The 20,953-nt window shown below is 36.0% G+C and overlaps 1 protein-coding gene across 1 annotated transcript; it reads right to left on the minus strand.

The window, feature by feature from the left end:
- Nucleotides 1-10,278: 10,278 nt before the first annotated feature.
- On the minus strand, nucleotides 10,279-20,481 carry LOC117324819 (vitamin K-dependent gamma-carboxylase-like). Its single transcript, XM_033880648.1, has 7 exons — nucleotides 20,378-20,481; nucleotides 19,162-19,325; nucleotides 18,035-18,201; nucleotides 16,304-16,431; nucleotides 11,956-12,085; nucleotides 11,125-11,296; nucleotides 10,279-10,427 (listed from the first exon to the last, which is right to left on the minus strand). Exons 1-7 carry the CDS (start codon nucleotides 20,459-20,461, stop codon nucleotides 10,337-10,339), a joined length of 936 nt encoding a protein of 311 aa, XP_033736539.1. The 5' UTR covers nucleotides 20,462-20,481; the 3' UTR covers nucleotides 10,279-10,336.
- Between the last annotated feature and the right edge of the window lie 472 nt (nucleotides 20,482-20,953).

The raw sequence follows: 20,953 nt of genomic DNA on the forward strand, positions 1-20,953 counted from the left end.
AGGCGTGGAAGGGTCGATGAGGTGACCAAGGTCTATTGTTAGATAAATATAATACGGCAGATAATGAACGGTCAACTGACCACTCATATCCAATGGTCAGTCTAACGTGTACCGTAATAAGGCGTGTTTACAACACAGCAAGGAATTTACTTTCATGTATACACATATGGATTCGAACAAAGACCAAGCCTTAAAATTTACAACATGATTTGAATTCCAAACTCAAGGTTATACTTGGCAAACAATTCACGTCATTTGTGAAATGATAATCTAACGACAAATATGTCCTTCGAAGTGAATACTATGTTTAAACAGGTGGGTGATAGAGGGTTGCTCTACTACAACGAAAGGATCAGATCACGAAAAGCTACTGAAAGTTTCACTTCCTTTCTTTTACTTCAGTATAACAAACTCATAAGTTTTATATGCAATAACCACAAATTAAAATAAACAGAAAAAAGATTTATTTATTAGAAGATAGCACAGTTTATGTCTAATATTAAATATGAAACTTCTTTACAAGTATAACAACTTGTTTATTGATCCTATTTCATTTTATCCTGTAACTTTCACCGCATTGTCGGAATACATCCACCATATATATATTGCTGTACACGGCAGTGACGGAAAACAACTGTTTTTTGGAATCTTAGCACGTGCGTCAATTCGACTGACCTACTTCCAAGCGAAACAACGCTTAAAAGGCGAATATATTTGGATCAATTTTGAGACCGTTTCACTTCAAAATGATTATATTTGATAGGCTAACTGTTGCAGATATATAAAATACATGGTCAGTTTCTTAAAATTTAAGCTGTATTTGTGGCTCGGGACAGAAAGACAAAAGTGGCTCGCCAATGCTCGCCACTTTTGTCTTTCTTTACCTTCGCCAAAATACAGCCTATATCTTGAGACACTGATCATGTATTCTCTGTGTATGTTATATTGCATGGATGATATATTGTAAAAAAATATGAAATAAGATATCGTTTATACTAAATATGAAACCCCTCAAATACCTGTTTCGTCCCTCAAAGACACCTCAGTGATGTCAGCGAGACAAGATTTGGAAAATCGGAGAGGAAGTCCTGCAAATGAAAATCATACATGGCACATTATAATCGGCCTAATCAATTGATAAATTTATAATAAGAGTCACCCAATAACCTCATAATGAGTCAATTAGTATTTTAAAGAAGTTATAAATTGTCCCACCCTATTGTGTTCAGTAAAACGTTTTAAGGATATTAAGTGATACCATGCATGCTCTGTGTGTGTCTTAGTATTTCCAAAAAGCGACGATATACTTTCTTTAGATGCTGATCCTTGGCGGTTGATGAGTTTTCTGAACAACGGTGCCGATTAATGTGGGAAAGGTGTCGGCGGAAAGGAGACACATTCTCTGCACCATTTGCAGTATTTTATAATAGGAGGACAACAACAGAACAAAACAGCAAGGAAGTTGACTTGAAGTGATTTTTGGAAGTTATATTAAGTTCTGATTGGATTTATGTTAAGCTTTAGATGTGACATGTTTTGATTTGAGAATGTATTAATTGTCTATTTTTGCCCGTTGGTCGCATAAGAATGATAACGTGGTAATTGATATAATGATATGAAGTAAACAGCCTTTCATTGTCGTTAAGTTATCAATACAGCACATGTATGAATTACATACACGCAAAGCCTTGTGGTACAGCAATATTGCGTTCGTCAATGCTGAGTTTTGGAATTATTATGCTTTTTGTCCGATAGAACCACTAGAAAGATAAAAGACACTCGAGTGTGATTTGATTATATCTATTCAATTATATCTTGGGATTTCACCAAAATGTATTTATACCTTATAATACGAAATGAGAGTTACATAAAATAGAACTATAAGTGAATTTAACTTGATTATGCAGCTGTTACGTCCTTATAGGCCACAGCAGTGATGAACATTTGGAAAAATCTAACTATACCTTATATGTTTTTAAACATCTGCAGAATCGGCATTTGGCACGTAAATCCAGGTTAAAACGAAGCGATGTCGCGTTCTCAAAGGAAAGAGAGGATAGAGACTACGAAACCAAAAAGGCATACAGATGTTTATCTATATTGGAGACAAGCCACCAAATATCGAATTGATTACATCAATTGCTTGTTGCAGAGAGAAGAAGCGGAGAAGCAGTTATAAAGGATTTGAAAGCTTACAATGGCAATATTACAGATTTTGTTTTAACTTGTTCAGATTCCTGATGACGTTGTTGACAAATCTATGCTGGAAATAAGTAAATAAATAAATATCGGGGATATCCGCTATTGAAAGTTATGACTAATGGATCCTTTGTAGGCAGAAATCTTCTAAATTGAAAAAAAAGTGTTAGTGAAGGGTTGAAGAGTAAATTATAAAGTACACTGCTTATTTAAGCAAGGTCTGCTCAAGGTGTGCAATCCAGTTACTCGTTGTATTGATATCTTCTATATGTGTAGACCCGAGGTTAGTAGAGATGAGGTCGTTTCAATACAAATGACAGGACCAAGGGTTTGATGGCAGGAGAAAGACCTACCAGCGTGGTCTACTCTGTCCACTCAAATGAAAACCCCCTCCTTTTCTTGTTCGGGTAATAGACAAGAAAAAGGTAAATTTGGATGTAGAATTGGAAATCATGACACACAGTGAGTTCGCAAAGAGTTTAGAATATGGACCATTAGAAATCAGTGGCGTCTGCTCACAATGTGCTATATATTATTTTTTATTCGTAATTATCGGTCCTGATAAGGTTTTTGAAGGATTCAAACTAGGGCACTGTTAATTATATGTAGGGTTGACTTGTTCTAATGTGGAGTTTATATATTTTCAAATACAATTTTGAAGAAATGATTTTGGTATTATGATTGATGCGCGTTTCTGGCAGCTTGGCTGGACTAGTGTATGTTGCTTGCGGCAAAGTACTTACTGTAATGTATATAACATCTTTGGACAACATCTTCGGACAAGCATCTTCCCTGAGTTCTAACAAGCTGTGCAAATGGAATTAATAACAACACACTAGAGGTACCGTGGTGTCTGTTGAAGACTTTCCATGGCCATCCTCCCCTCCGTGCGTAAGATCTCTTATATTCCATGTTATCTTCTGGTTTACGATCTCTTCTGTTCTATGTTATATCTATTCCTTGTTATCTTTTATTCTATGTTCTGTTCTGTTCCATGTTCTCTTTTATTCCATGTTCTATTCTGTTCTATTATCTCATCTGTTCAATGTTCTCTCCTACTCGATGTTCTCTGCTGTCTTTTTTATCTCTTCTGTTCCATTATCTCCTTGTTATATGTTATCTTCTGTTTCAATTTCTCCTCCGTTACATGTTATCTTCTTTTCCATGTTCTCTTCTGTTCGATGTTCTCTGCTGTCTTCTATAATCTTTTCTGTTCCGTGTTCTCTTCTTTTCCATGTTCCCTTCTGTTCCATGTTCTTTTCTTTCCCATGTTCTCTTCTGTTCCATGTTCTCTGCTGTTCTATGGTATCTTAATTCTGTTCCATGTTCTCTGCTGTTCGATGTGCTCTGCTGTCTTCTAATATCTCTTCTTTTCCATGTTCTCTTCTTTTCCATGTTCTCTTCTTTTCCATGTTCTCCTCTTTTCCATGAGCTCTTCTGTTCCATATTCTCGGCTGTCATCTATTATCTCTTCTGTTCCATTATCCCATACAATCGCTGTTCCATATTATCTATTGGAACATTTCAATTATACCTCAGAATATAGGTACAGATTCCTGAACAAAAACGCCTGTTAACGACATAGGTCTTACCAAAGTTGTTAACGATTTATATATTGCCGTTGTGAACATGGGAAATGCACAGTATTGATGGATTTAAAGCAGATACTGTCTGTATGCGTGCCCAGTTTTTATCTGAATTCATTGGAAGCTAGCTATTTTAATTAAATGTCCCTAAGGGCGAGCTTGTCTGTAATTTTTTTATGTTTTAGAGTCGTTTTCTATGCAATTGTCTTGTCTAGCCTATGTAATTGTCTAAGACATTATTCAGAAAGTAATAAAATTGATATAAAAATAGTCTACATCTCAATACAGAACCTTGTGGAATTTCACAATCAATTGCGACATCTTTAATGAGGGAGGTATATTTTTTATTTTTATGTTTATTTACTTTGATATGTATTGTGATCATAGCAATTATATGTACCTGCACTAAGTCCGGACATCAACCACATATCTGTAATCAATATGTCAGACCCTATTAAAAATTATACGACCTTTACTTCTAACCTGTGTCTGAGGCGTGCTGCATCAAAGTTCGGCTTTATAGAAAAATCATATATTGGTTAGATAACAAACAGGCGACACTTATTGTGTATTTCTTCTCGAACATAACGATAGAAAGAGATTTCCTGCCCGATGTTTCCCGCAATGATGACGTTATTGTACGTTCCAGTAAACAAGGGTCAATAATCGCCTTGACCATAACATCGGTTGAAAGGCCGCCAACTTAAAAACAAAAACAGCCCAGCCGGACAGAACGACCGGTCGTAGGCTAACTGAACCAGCCGGGAGAGCGATCGGGACGGATTTGGCCGAAAGCCCTGTTGCTAAACGTTGGCCGATTGCGGGCCGAACGAAACCGGACGTAACAGAAAACTTGTTAATCTAACGCAGTGTTGTGTAATTGATTTGATTTTAACTGAAATACGTACAAAATACCCTGTATGGAGTTTTCTCACCGCGACAAGTATGCGAGGGGATATAGGAATCCGAACGTATGTACGTTAATATGTTTATATTTTGTTCAGCATTTGTAATTGAACATCTGAGTATAATATCAGGGTATCATATTCCACAATTCCTCATCTCAGGAGAGTGATTATTTTGGTATACCATATAATCTTTCTGAAGATGACGGTTCAGGAATAATAATGCGAGATTCGGGAATGCATACAATAATTCTAACATCTAATAAAGGTTGACAATGCACGCCAAATACATCCACTTAGTGACTTGTAAATGCATCAAATCATTGTATAGTACCCTCCGCTTTGGCAGGAAGGGGTCCCACTGTCATCATAGAACATATAAAACTTCCTGTTTTGTAAATTGTACGTTAAGTTGTATATTATATTTCATTTTATCCCCTAAGTAGTTGAGTACTGTAGTATTCACGTATTCAGAATTGTAATATCCAAAAGGCAATATTATGAAATTGAAAAATAAATTCAGAAGTTGAAAGTTGGGAAATACGAATTTACAAGATACAAACACATATCGACCGAATAAGTAGTAGTTTGCAAACAGCAAAGGTAATTTTAAATTTTCAAAATGTGAGTTGTTATTCAAACTGGAAACCAATCGTCCAATATTTTTGTGGATATCAGGTATATTTATATGTTTTATGCTTTTAAATTGGAAGTATTTTTATTTATTTCGGTGATATATGACAATGTTGTTTCAGGCAATTAGTTTCATTTATCAGCGTATATCTCTGTTCTGATTTGTTTCAACAAGGACGTATTTGATGGATGTGGTGAATATTTTTATAGTTTTGACTTGACACCTGCATGTATGCAAATCTTTGGTGCCTGTACAACCGTCGTAGCTTGAAGATATTTTAAAACTTGATTCAATAACGCGAAAGAATATCATGAGTAGTAGGAAGCGCGTACGATCAATTCGTTTTCATTGCCAACGGGTTCTTAGAATTTGATTGCCATGTTAGCCATTCTTCTCTCTAAGGATCTCTTCTTCTGAGGTTTAAGTCACGTTGAAGTCTCGTTTCGATCATGCATGAAACGTTTTTGTAATGTATAACAAAATTTTATAGCTGTATCTGAAAAATGGGTAAAAATTTCAGACTTCTTATGTAAGTAGATTTGTTTGTAGAAGAATTTTTTAAAATGGTCCATTTGGCGGTCATTTTGAAAATGGCTATTTCTTGCATTTTGTGCAAGGCTCAAATTTCGCATTTTTGAACTTAACTCAAACCGCCATTGCGTTGGCAGTTTTAAATGATCAATACAAGGAAACTAGTAAACAACAAAGAGGGAAATTACACAGGTTTTACATTATTTTATTTTCACATTTTAATTTTTTTTTTCAGTTTTAGAAAGAAAAACATTTTCCCCATGCATTTGATCTGCCAAATATCTTTCAAAATTTGTCAGCAGAAATGCTTATATTATGTGTTAAATCTAGCACAAATGGTGAAAAAAATTGGGTATTTGATACTTCAAAATTTAGGCGTAGAGGTTACATAAATTGCTTTACTGATTGAAAATAATTTAGGTCAATTTAACTTCTAAATCTAAAAAAGAATTAACTAGTTTTGTCAATTCCAAGAATATTCATACATATCTGATAATACACTTTTAAGATATTGCCTTGGTTTGTTGTGTGTATGGTCAAAATAGCAGAATTCACGTAAAGCCACTTATTTTGTAACATTCTAATATTTGCTTAACAATAAAAGATTTCGTTTTTATATCTCTGTAATCTTCCTTTTTTAAATGAGGTATACCATTTAAAACGTTAGTCATCAGATTTTTTTTCTTTTACTTTTCATTAGAGCCGATCCTTAATTTTGCCACCAAGAAGTAGTCATGTCTCGTGCTGACAGGAGGAACATTTACCCTTGGGTTGATATATTGTATCAATGTGCAGGGAACAGACGCGTGTAAACTGCTATTAGTCTATAGATCAAGCACCCTATTTAACGCTGATTTAACCTATAATGCTATGGAAGATAAGGCAGGATGAGAAAACAATCGTTTTTACGGTATGAAAACATATTCGTATTGTTCCATGGTCAATTGGAAAAGGCGTAGTATTTTTTTATTGTTATCATATACTGAATTAATGTTTCGTCTGAATCAACGCTTAGTCTGAATCAACGTTTAGTCTGAATTAACGTTTAGTCTGAATCAACGCTTAGTCTGAATCGAAGTTTAGTCTGAAACATTTAGTCTGAATCAACGTCTAGTCTGAATCAACGCTTAGTCTGAATCAACGCTTAGTCTGAATCGAAGTTTAGTCTGAAACATTTAGTCTGAATCAACGTCTAGTCTGGACCAACGTTTAGTCTGAATTAACGTTTAGTCTAAATTAATGTTTAGTCTGAATCAACATTTAGTCTGAACCTACGTTTAGTCTGGACCAACGTTTAGTCTGAATTAACGTTTAGTCTGAACCAGCATTTAGTCTGAACAACCGTTTAGTCTGAACCAACGTTAAGTCTGAATCAACGTTTAGTCTGAACCAACGTTTTGTCTGAATTAACGTTAATATAATTAGTCTCTAGTGTCAGGGTCAAACTGGACGGACAACAGACGAGTGATTGAGAGTGGTGGTAGGACGCGAACAGGAAAATGACCATCTGCCCCACCACCCGGATTTATCCCAGATACCCCGGTTTCCTACCACAGTAAGATAGTAAAATAAAAATTGATGTAACTTGTTTCGTAATTGTTATAGATAAATAAAACTGCTGATACACTCTAATGTCACAAAGATGTTCACGGATACAGCCTGGATCTATTGACAAAAATGTCAGTGAGGAGGATGTTTCTATATTTAGGAATTCTTTCTTGGAAGAGAGTATCCTCTGAGCCGAAACGTCAGTGAGGAGGATGTTTCTATATTAAGGAATTATTTCTTGGAGAAGAGTATCCTCTGAGTCGAGCATGCTATTCGAAACTTCATTTGTTGTTAGTTTGGTTTCATCAGTGATCTTTCATAATTTGGTTCCTGCATGAAGCAAATTAATATTACAGGTAGATCAATTTTAAGTCCAAACCTTAAAGGGACAAATGTCATAAGACAGCGACACGATCAAGAAGTGCATTGTTTTCGTCTTACTACAAAACAAGATAATTCAACGAATTACAGTCCCCCACCGGGTTGTTATCTCGAGATCTTTATAGTGTAGGAGATAGAGCCCGGACAAGGTATTTGTGTAACGTAGGTCAGAGGTCAAAATATAGGTCACTGTGACCCGGTTTTGTTACGCGACACACCGCCTTCCCATAGGAAACTATACTACCAAGTACAAAGTTACAATCCTTAATAGTGTAGGAGATAGAGCCCGGACAAGCTTTTACTTAAGTGTAGGTCAGAGGTCAAAATATAGCAAAATAAAGGTCACAGTGACCCGGTTTTGGTACGCGACACACCGCCTTCCCACAGGGAACTATACTACCAAGTATAAAGTTCTAATCCTTAATAGTGTAGGAGATAGAACCTGGACAAATTTTTCTTTCTTTAATGTAGGTCAGAGGTCAAAATATAGGTCACAGTGACCCGGTTTTGGTACGCGACACACCGCCTTCCCACGGGGAACCATACTACCAAGTATTAAGTTCTAGTGCTTTATAGTGTAGGAGATAGAGCCCGGACAAGCTTTTTCTTTAATGTAGGTCAGAGGTCAAAATATAGGTCACAGTGACCCGGTTTTTGTACGCGACACACCGCCTTCCCACAAGGAACCATACTACCAAGTATTAAGTTCTAGTCCTTTATAGTGTAGGAGATAGAGCCCGGACAAACTTTTACTTTAATGTAGGTCAGAGGTCAAAAAATAGCAAAATATAGGTCACATTGACCCGGTTTTTGTACGCGACACACTGCCTTCCCACAGAGAACAATACTACTAAGTATTAAGTTCTAGTGCTTTATAGTGTAGGAGATAGAGCCCGGACAAGCTTTTTCTTTAATGTAGGTCAGAGGTCAAAATATAGGTCACAGTGACCCGGTTTTTGTATGCGACACACCGCCTTTCCACAGGGAACCCACACACTAAGTATGAAGTTCCAGTGTCTTATAGTATGGGAGATAGAGCCCAGACAAATAGTGTGCGGAAGGACGGACGGACAGACGGCCGGACGGACAGACGGACAGACGGACGGACACAACGCAAACCTATAGTCCCCCCCCGGATTCCGGTGGGGGACTAATAACATATAGTCTGTCTTGTTGTTGTTGGCTTTTTTTCGTTTTCGTTTTTATCATTTTGTTTTTCCTTTTTTTCCCCGTTTTCCTCATTTATTCATTTTTTGTTTTATTTGTTTACTTTTTGCACCCATTGCTTTAAGTACTTGCATTCTTTTGGCTTTCTGGTATAACTGGTCAGATACATTTAGACAGCTAAACAACGCTCATAAATTTAGCTTCTTAGCAAGACATTATCTGGCTATTGTCACTATTTAAATACACATTATATGCCCTCTTATATTGAAACAAAATGCTGTTGAGGATACAGAATTGTGTGAAAGTATCAGTTCCTCACATGTATGGTCAGAAATAAGAAGCAATCAAATTAGGTTTATAGAATGCTACAGAGAGAAACATTTCTTGTGTTTTCTGGTCATATTATTCCACTAGTAAGAACGATTACCATTGCTTCAAGTGAAATTACTGTAATACTTCACTAACATCAGATACATGCATAGATATATCACCAACACATATGTATGTTAAATTGATCTTTAACATTCTGTAGATTTATAGCGAGCAATTCGATATTCCAAAAAAAAAAAAAAAAAACCTTTTACGTTGTGACAGACATTAAACAACTGAGATAACAAAGATGAATCTTGTTTACCGATAACAATATGAATCGTGGCGTACGGTCTGACACGCCCACGAACATCCGGATTTGGAAACAAAATCGATTGGCCTTCCGGAAGACAACGGGGGATGCCTACTAGATGTACATAACACAATGTAGATTGTTTTGAGAAATACAAGATGTCCAAGGGAGATGTCTATATAAGGTAATATTTTCCAGAAAAAAAAACAGAACAATTAAGTCACTATGTACATTATACTGAGGTTGAATAATTTTCCGAGTACGTGTTTCAACGATATATTTCATCGAAATATAATTATATATTTAATACATCCCTACATTGTAGAAAAAAAACACAAGCAGGTACCTCCCCGTTGCTCCAACTGGGAAGGGACCTCGGTGGCTTAGTGGTTAAGGTGTCCCGACACGTTAACACTAGCCCTCCACCTCTGGGTTGCGAGTTCGAAACCTACGTGGGGCAGTTGCCAGGTACTGACCGTAGGCCGGTGGTTTTTCTCCGGGTACTCCGGCTTTCCTCCACCTCCAAACCTGGCACGTCCTTAAATGACCCTGGCTGTTAATAGGACGTTAAACAAAAACAAACCAAAGCTCCAACTGGAATAGATGGGTTTGTTCCACACAGCCCAATTCATAACCACATAAGATCGACAGAAGTAGGCGTCCGTACCTTCTCATACATAATTCGTATAAAACAAGTCGCATACATCAAGTGACGTTCATTTATTATCGAAAGAGATATATTATTTTGCTACAGGTAAAATGATTAACCAAAATACGTCTTCGAACTTTTGGCATATTCTTCAAACGACTTTCCTCCAAGTATACTACGTATAGCAGCAAAAGCATAGATCATTCTGTAACAGAGAATATAAATCATTGTATAGCAAAATGCTGATGTTTTTTTTGTTTTTGTTTTTTTTCTTTCCAAGCCCAAATCCCCTCTTTTTTTCCTTTTTTTTTTTTGTGTGTGGGTTTTTTCCCATCAGAACTATGATATCAACCAACCTTTATTCTTTAATTCAATGTAACTTTTGATATTTGACACACAATCCTAAAATTATCGTGATTTGACCCCTCGGTTTATTCCAATCATCAAATTTGATGCACTCAGTAGTGATTAAATGCTTACCAGTTACCAGATAGAAAATTTATACCAGCATTTATGACTGCTGTTCAGTAATGTATTTAGTCGTTACACTTTGACCCATGCTATTATTAGATATACTATAGACCTATCTATTATTTGACCCAATGACCTTGGTATTTGACAAAGTGACTATTTTGTATTTGATAAAGTACACCTCATAATGACCTGTTCCGTGTCTTAATTGCGAACTAGATTGTAAACTCTATGACATCGACCCCTGATCAGGAACTTTCGTATTTGATTCCAATCAACTTCTATCAAAGTTTGAACTTTGACCATGTTACCTGAATTTTTCAGTCCAATTTCTTTTTTTTATTGGATGATGTGAAACACGACCCATAACAACAACAATTAGTATAAACCTTCACTGGCTTCCTTAGTAGATTTTGAATGTAATATCTTACCCATGTTTGAACAAGAAGATTTTTGTCTTTATGAAGACGACAAAGCCATCCCATGTCCAGCTCGGTCCGAATGGAGTCTCCTTCTGCTTTTTACGGTCATCTATCAATTGGTCAAACCTATATACGTCCTTATCATCCCTGCTAAATTCCTTCATTAACTCTCCGTCGGGATCTTTAAAAATCATATTGAAAAAAAATGCATCATTGATGGCAGAACCGCAATTGAAATCAGAATCTACATAAATATCATATTAATATTTCGCTATGGATGTTATATATATTTCGGATATGTCTTAAAACAACTACAATTTCAACACTAACAGTTCAGTACTTTGCGTGGAATCACCCCTTGAACAGCCAGTGACATTTTAAGGTGGGGTATCCTTATCCTTGTAGTAATTGGTGACTTCCTCACTAAACGAAAATCATATATTTTGTTTTATAGACATGGATTCCTATCCTCAAGGGTTTTCTCAGGGTTTGACAATTGTATCTATTCAACGAGGCTGGCGTCACACATTTAGAGCTTTTATTTCATAGACTGTCGACATAGCTAACAATACCAAAGGCCACGAGTCATGCTAGTGACAACAGCATTCGACGGGTTTACCAAAGACACACCAGGTATAAACACCTTTCAAAATAATTGAGAGTGAGATACAGACAAAAAATAATGAAACACGTTCTTATAGGTTTCGTCAGCGATACTAAGGGTAAAAGTGTTTCATAATGTCGCTTCATGAACACCTTAAGACCCCCAGCATCAAATTATATACGATATAGGTATCTTCGGAAAGAATAATATGTATAAAGATAATGCATATCACAAACCTTCGCCATTTTCCTTTGCTTCAACTGCTTTCAGGTACCTCTCAAACTTCCTATCCATTGGCTGACTGATACTTATATATGATGGCTCGTCGGAGATTGTATGTACTAAAAACTGTTCTCTTGGTGGAAGCTGCAGCAGTAGATATGTTTATAACTGTATATGTGATCAGGGTACAATGTAAATATAAAGCTTCCCGAAAAAATCTTATCTTTATTTAATATCTTGGATTTTACCACGTTAATATATCACAATATTAACCAAATCGGAAGTGCTTCATTTTGACATTAGATATGAAACTTGTTAAAAAAAAGATGGAATTGCATTTAATTAATGACAGGTAATTTACATTTGTACATGGTGACGTTACTATGATTGTGGCGTCATTAGCGTAGTATTAACTCGGAGTTTCTCATAATATTGATATAGATGTTATCATGTAGTAGCTATTAACATTGAGGGAAGGGGGACCATATACAATTGAAGTCTTTTGATAAGGTCGATACATTATTTTTCTAACCTGAAAAAACACCAACCGATGCTTTAAAATGAAAATGAATGCAAGTGACGCTTGTCATTGTCTGTGTTTCAATAGCATGCAATACAACGTATGTATCTGAGTGAAAAATACACTCTTGGAAATCTTGGAAAATCTTTTCCTCTTTTCGTTTTACCACTGTATTGATAGTGACATTTCCTATGCTAACTGTACCAATAATACCATTCTCAACCTGTTTGAGCCGAGCCTAAAATACTTAGGTAAAATGTTAAATGTCAGACTTTTGCCTGAAGCAATACTAAAAATAGAAATCTAAAAAGGACATAATCCGATATTTGACGTCATCGTGATTTCATTGTTTTTTCTGTACTGGTAAATTATGTCCTTGTTTTATATCCCTTTAGGAGACTATTGGGAGCAATGTGTGTAAGGTGAGTTGATGGCAAAGGATATGATTCCGTTCAAATTGCTGCATACTAATTACGCCGGGGAAAAATAACCGGAGGGCTAATGCCTTCATCATATCGTGTGTTTATGTGTTTGTCTGTCTATCTGTCTGTTTGTTTATTCACTATTCTGAAAATGTTAAGGGGTTTAGAGGTGGCTTGATGACATATACAGGAGCTATATAATGTTCTAAGTTTCAATAAACATTAATAAATATGTCAAAGTATTCCAATCGGAACCCTATTAATTGCCTTGAAAAAGCTTTCAGAACTTGGTATAGCATGTGACTGTTTTAACAAAACAATTTTTTTTCTCGGGTTTGAAGCTTTAGTTTACAATAAATTCCTTACGAACAAGTATTAAACGTTTTAATGGTGCTGAATTATATTTCAAATTTCAACGCGGATAATTCTACTCTGGTAATTCAAGTAAGTCTGAATATTGTTGTTTTATTCATCGAATAAGTTAAAATTACCAATGTGACTTGCACAATTGGAAGCTTATAACATCAGTTTGGATACCTGTATGATGTTTTGTTTGCATGTAATTGACAGTAAAATAAAACAGTAATTCGAAAAAAATGTTATTAAAAAAAGTTGTATGACTCCCTCTCCCTTTATAATGAAATAAAGACAAAAATGAACAAAATAATATTTGTTAGAGAGTTCTCTGTAACTGAATGGATGTGTTTAATGCATTGACTTTGTTCGCAGTGAGAAAAACAAACATTTAAAAGAACTTTATTAAGCACTAAGTTACTTTTGACGTCAACGTATTTCCCACCAGAATGATGTATATATGTCTAAAGATGGGAACTTATTGAATGCATTGTGGTATTAAACTAACTTCTCTAGAGTGGAAGCTACCAGTAACGACTCTTTCTCCCCTCTAGAGTGGTATTTACCTATAACGACTCTCCCTCCTCTAGAGTGGTATTTACCTATAACGACTCTCCCTCCTCTAGAGTGGTATTTACCTATAACGACGTTCTCCCCTCTAGAGTGGTATTTACCTATAACGACTCTCCCTCCTCTAGAGTGGTATTTACCTGTAACGACTCTCTCTCCTCTAGAGTGGTATTTACCTATAACGACTCTCCCTCCTCTAGAGTGGTATTTACCTATAACGACTCTCCCTCCTCTAGAGTGGTATTTACCTGTAACGACTCTCCCTCCTCTAGATTGGTATTTACCTGTCACGACTCTCCCTCCTCTAGAGTGGTATTTACCTATAACGACTCTCCCTCCTCTAGAGTGGTATTTACCTGTAACGACTCTCCCTCCTCTAGATTGGTATTTACCTGTCACGACTCTCCCTCCTCTAGAGTGGTATTTACCTATAACGACTCTCTCTCCTCTAGAGTGGTATTTACCTATAACGACTCTCCCTCCTCTAGAGTGGTATTTACCTATAACGACTCTCCCTCCTCTAGAGTGGTATTTACCTATAACGCCTCTCTCCTCTAGAGTGGTATTTACCTATAACGAGTCTCCCTCCTCTAGAGTGGTATTTACCTGTAACGACTCTCCCTCCTCTAGATTGGTATTTACCTGTCACGACTCTCCCTCCTCTAGAGTGGTATTTACCTATAACGACTCTCTCCCCTCTAGAGTGGTATTTACCAATAACGACTCTCCCTCCTCTAGAGTGGTATTTACCTATAACGAGTCTCCCTCCTCTAGAGTGGTATTTACCTATAACGACTCTCCCCCCTCTAGAGTGGTATTTACCTATAACGACTCTCTCCCCTCTAGAGTGGTATTTACCTATAACGACTCTCTCCCCTCTAGAGTGGTATTTACCTATAACGACTCTCCCTCCCCTAGAGTGGTATTTACCTATAACGCCTCTCTCCCTCCTCTAGAGTGGTATTTACCTATAACGCCTCTCTCCCTCCCCTAGAGTGATATTTACCTATAACGCCTCTCTCCCTCCTCTAGAGTGGTATTTACCTATAACGCCTCTCTCTCTCCTCTAGAGTGATATTTACCTATAACGACTTTCCCTCCTCTAGAGTGGTATTTACCTATAACGACTCTTTCCCCTCTAGAGTGGTATTTACCTATAACGACTCTCCCTCCTCTAGAGTGGTATTTACCTATAACGCCTCTCTCCTCTAGAGTGGTATTTACCTATAACGAGTCTCCCTCCTCTAGAGTGGTATTTACCTGTCACGACTCTCCCTCCTCTAGAGTGGTATTTACCTGTAACGACTCTCCCTCCTCTAGAGTGGTATTTACCTATAACGACTCTCTCTCCTCTAGAGTGGTATTTACCTATAACGACTCTCTCTCCTCTAGAGTGGTATTTACCTATAACGACTCTCCCTCCTCTAGAGTGGTATTTACCTATAACGACTCTCCCTCCTCTAGAGTGGTATTTACCTATAACGAGTCTCCCTCCTCTAGAGTGGTATTTACCTATAACGACTCTCTCTCCTCTAGAGTGGTATTTACCTATAACGACTCTCTCTCCTCTAGAGTGGTATTTACCTATAACGACTCTCTCTCCTCTAGAGTGGTATTTACCTGTCACGACTCTCCCTCCTCTAGAGTGGTATTTACCTATAACGATTCTCCCTATCTTACATCATATCTAATTTAATTATTTACTTGAGAGTATACATCTCATCAACATCATACAATTACAAAGAATATAATTCAAGTCAGCTCGGGTAGAGCAATGCACTGGCATATAACATTTAGCATGCACATATATATATATGATTCAATAATTACTGGAAGCCATCAGAGGAGAACATAGTAAAGATGCTTGGTATAAATACTTGCCAAGATTACTTAATTTTTTAACATTACCAGTTGATAGTAAATTGATTAACATAAGACAGAGGGATTAACCCGATAATGAGGCTTTATATATTTTATTCTGAGACCGTTATAGGAGGGACATTTTGAAATGAAATGGTAATCATCGTCTACGTGATTTTCACAGAAAGGACAAAATCTTAAATTGTGAAATTTTGTTCTAGCCGTCCATTTTCTATTAACAGGTTATCTGAAGACAAACGTATTTTGACAATTTCCTTTTTATATTTAACAGGAAAAGGCTTACTTAAGTAAGGTTGCAGACATGCATAGCAATTGATATGTTTATACAATGTGCATTTGGCCGAGGTTAAAAAGAAAGACTCACAATCTTGTTTTAAAATGTCTAATAACCGTTGTTTTACTAACGCCAAAAACGTTCTAGTATTAAAATTACCATGCGTCTGCCAGTACTCGGCCAAGCCAATGGCACGTGGTTCCTGTTTAACTGAAGCCACCCATTTTTTACAATGTGGGTTTGATTCGCAGCCTATGTACATATCTTGATAACATGCACTATACAATTATTAGTCGAATTAAAGATTCGTATTTTGCGCAAAATGAGAAGAGGAGATCTACCTGAAATGACTCTCCCTCCTCCAGCGTGGTATTTTTAGATAACACAGGATCCTCGAGACTTATTCTCCCTTTGATCACTCCGATTGTTAAATCTGTTTTGTTATCCAGGCGAATCACGTCTGTGTATCCTTAAATAAAACATGATAACAAAGTGTTATTTGTTAAAAGTTTATAGATTAAACTCAATAATTGACAGGAAGATTAAAGATGTATATGTTTTATTAAGATTTTAATTTCCGGATATCAAATCAAGCGTTCTAACACAAACATCGCAAAATAGATATCAAAATGACATGTTTGCAAGCAATCCATCGCATGGAATATCATCCGTTTTTTAATTCTGTTTACTTCATACCCAGATTGTATATGAATGCTTTGTTTAGTATCACTTTGATCTTTACATACACAAATGCTTTTGTTTTCATAAAACAATGGTAACATATGGTGTTTACATATAGCATTTGTCAATAATTCACATCGTGAATGAAAGATAAAATATGTTATCATAGCAAACATATAGCGCAAAAGCACAATTTTATGTATAAACAAGAGAGATACTGTAACTCATTTACATATGATGTTGTTTAATATGCTTGTTTGATTTTTTTTTTTGATTATTATTATTTGTTGTTTGTTTGTTTTTTTTTTTTTTTTTTTTATTAATATTTTTTTGTTTGTTTGTTTGTTTGATTGTTTGTTTGCTAGAATTGTCGCCCCGTGAACAACCAGGGTCATTTTGAGTCTAGATTTTTGTTTCCTTACAGGGGTCATCTAGTGAATACCGCAGTGAATAACGTACGGGAGGCAAATTGCATGCCATCCAGAACAGTTCTGGTAAAGCGTCTAGCCCAAGGACATAACTACGTCACGTGTCATGGTCGTCGAACCACGAACCTCAGATCTTTACCCGAGATTCTGTGGTCGGCGTCCTAACTGTTTTATGTGTAGTTTGAAAGCACTTGAACTCTTTAAATAGTAACATCTAAGTTGATAACAATACAATACAATGTAGGAATTGTTATGAACCTTTTTTCCACGCCCCTAGCAAAATACAAACATTTAATTATAAAACGCATATATTTTTAGGGTACATTTCTGCTTTTCCTTATTAACATTTTAAAAATATCTCATTCAATTTGTATGACACATATAAAGAAATGGCACTATCTTTTACCAACTACTCGGCTGTAAAATTGACTCCCGAAAATGCTCCTCTTTCCTAGAACAGTACCAGAATGAAACAAACACTCAGAATATCTGTTTTTGCCGAACATCCCTGATAACTTTAAATCCAGTCTTTTATCTCTCTCCAAATATTACATGTATATTCACTGTAAAACTGACTCCCGGTAAAACTCGCTTTTCTCAGAACAATAGCAGACTGATACAAACTCCCAGCATATCTGATAATGTGTAACATCCCGATGCAAGGTTACTTCAAATCCAGGCTTTCATTCTTCTCCAAAATGTAAAACTGCCAATCCACTTCTTTCCTTGTAAACATCCTCTCGTTTTATACGACAATGTGTTTGAGGGGAAATTCGATCATTAGGTAAATATATTTTTCTTCTTTTTTTTTTTTTTTTTTTTTAATGTCCTTGTCTGTTAAGTGAACATTTTCGGCCTTAAACGACATTTGATAGACCAAAAAATGCATGTGTAATCAAAGATACCATGTAAACATCATTAGTAATAAATAAAATAACGTCATATTAAATTAGAGATTCTCACCTGGGAGGTCTGCCTGAAATCTAAAGACAGTTTCGTTGAACTTGTAAATCATTTCCATTTTCTTGTCCCGCATTTCCCAGTAATCCGGTAAAGGCGGAAGTACCCAATCGGTTTTCGAGAACAGGCCCCACTCTGCTGTTAACATGTCCTTATCAGGATCGTAGAGTCTGTTCAAAGGTAAAGCAACTGATAAAATGTGCTATTATTGATTGGATTTATTTGCTTATAGCATGATTGAAGATATATTTAGATGCAAATCACATGAAGTGTTGTACAGCAGACAGACAGGATATTAGCCCCTTTCGATACCAATTTAGAGTTAGAAGCAGCAGAGCAAGAATTAAGCTGAATCAAACTGCACCATATAGCTGTGCCGTCCTTCTAGTAATGTATGAATAGGTAAGTACAATCGCACAATATTTCAATAAATGTCAAGTTTCAAAAGTAGGTACATCCTACATGTATTGTTTAGAAAAGCAACAATCATTTTTCAATATTTTAATAAATATAAACTTTTAAATAAGCAGTGATATATTTTAAATAAGCTGTGAAATAGTTTCAATAAGCGGATACATAGTCAAATATGCAGTCCAAAAGAACTGCATATTGTTTCAATATGCAGTGATATAGCTTTAATAAGCTGTGATATAGCTGGAATAAGCGGTGATATAGTTTAAATAAGCAGTGATACAGTTTAAATAAGCAGCGATATAATTTCAATTAGCAGTGAAATAGTTTCAGTAGGCAGTGATATCGCTTCAATAAGCAGTGATATAACTTCAATAAGCAAAGCTATATCTTCAATAGGCAGCAACTCATTCAAAAACAGTGATATAATCAAGTAAGTGATATATAATTTCAATATATAGTGTGACGTCACAATAGTTTAAAAATGTTGACTAAAGCTCGTTATTTTCCTATAGAATCACAATACTGCTCTCCAAATGGCCTCTGCTACATGTATATACTTAAAAGCCATTTAATATAAGAAATTTTCAGAACAACACGAGAATTAGACGAAAGGCTTGAAATGTTTTTCAAAAACGTGTTTTATTTTTTTTTAAATCTGCAACTTCCAAACTACACTCTAGCAACAAAGATATTGATTTTACATAGTCGATACAAACCTGCGTCTAAATCGCGTGTTCACTTTCACCCATATGTCGTAAGTAATTGCGAATGTTCCAGCCATAGAGCCGTCGGTGTCCACTTTGGCGGCAAGACATTTGCTGTATTGAATCAGCATGGACGGATTGAAGGACCACCGATTACGTTCGCTCTTACCGGAAACCTAGAGGCATTCGATGTAATCCAGACGAATAAAGGATAAAGAAATGACAGAACGGTGGTAATGCATATGATATTTATTATGGCATTTTTATTTTATTGTGTATTTTTAGATGAATTTAAAATATGAAAAATGTCTACTTTAGGTGGAACCTGTCACATGTCTGCGTGCAAATGATGTATTTTAAGAAGTCGTTAAGAAGCACTTGTAATCGTACATACCACTGATATTCTAAGTAAACAGTTATGAAGATTGTTCCCAGCATCATATTCTTTTTCAGTGGACATATTTGACGAGTTGGCGCCCCTGCCAAGCGCAGAGCGCCATGCGGAGAGCGACAGTGTGCCATGCGAAGAGCGCCATACGAAGAGCGCCATGCGGAGAACGGCAGTGTGCCATGCGAAGAACGACAGTGTGCCGAGCGAAGAGCGTTCATTTCGTCGCATGATGTACTGTCGCTCTTCGCATCACGAGCTGTCGCAACAGCCAACATATTATATCAACTTTTTATTACAAATAATTATCATTAATATCCTGTGTAGCTTCTATGAACGCAATTATATTTTACGATATAAAAATAAAAATAAAATATCCAATGTAATCAGATGTAAATGCAGTCTGGGTGTCAGGGAAACTAAATACGATTTGTTAGAAGGTCATTCGATTTACGTCTCACTCAAATCTCATTCAATATGGCGCAAAACGTGACGTAATATCACTGTTATGTGATTAGAATGTATCAAAGATTTTGTGAATACAACAGCTACTGGTTTATGAGTAATTAAAGAACAGGAGAATTTGAAATTAAAGAAAAAGCTATAACAATGGAAACAACGACAGCGATGACGACAATGACAACATCTACAACAAAACAATGCCTTTCTCGAATTCACATACGTCATCGCATAGTCTTAGGTCTCCATGCCGTGTTTTCAACAATTACGTTTAACTTCGTTGCAGATGAGTCTTCACGTATATCGACAATAATGCATATATATATATATACGTATATAACAGGATTATGCTGTTTTATTGTGTAAAATATATAATCATACCAGTTTTGAAATATCTGTTTTTTCTCCATTTTCGAGATCCTTGATATATATTTTGATATACGGATCAGGGTAATAAATCATCATGTTCCAGCTGTATCCGTATAATCCACCAAAATCATTGCTGAGGCCCTGTGTTAAAATTACTCAATTAGGATCGTACTGTATATTAATAGTAACTAATACATGAATATATCCCGAAACCCTGTGTTAACTACGAATCTACATGTAGTAACTGATATATTAATATCTCCCGAAATCTTGTTTTAAAATTACCAATTAGGAGCCTTCTGTTTAATGTAGTACTGCAACTAATACATTTATATATCCCAAAACCCCGTGTTAAAATTATCAAGTTAGGATCCTGCTGTATATATGTAGAAGTGTAACTAATACATAAATATATCCCAAAACCCTGTGTTAAAATAACCAAGTTATGATCCTGCTGTTTAATGTAGTACTGCAACTCAAATATTTATATATCCCGAAACCCTGTGCTAAAATTATCAAGTTATGTTGTAGGTGTAGTAACTAATACACTAATTTATCCCGAAACCCTGTGTAAACTACGAATCTACA

Source organism: Pecten maximus, chromosome 4 (assembly GCF_902652985.1).
Source record: "Pecten maximus chromosome 4, xPecMax1.1, whole genome shotgun sequence".
Classification (NCBI taxonomy): Eukaryota; Metazoa; Mollusca; class Bivalvia; order Pectinida; family Pectinidae; genus Pecten; species Pecten maximus.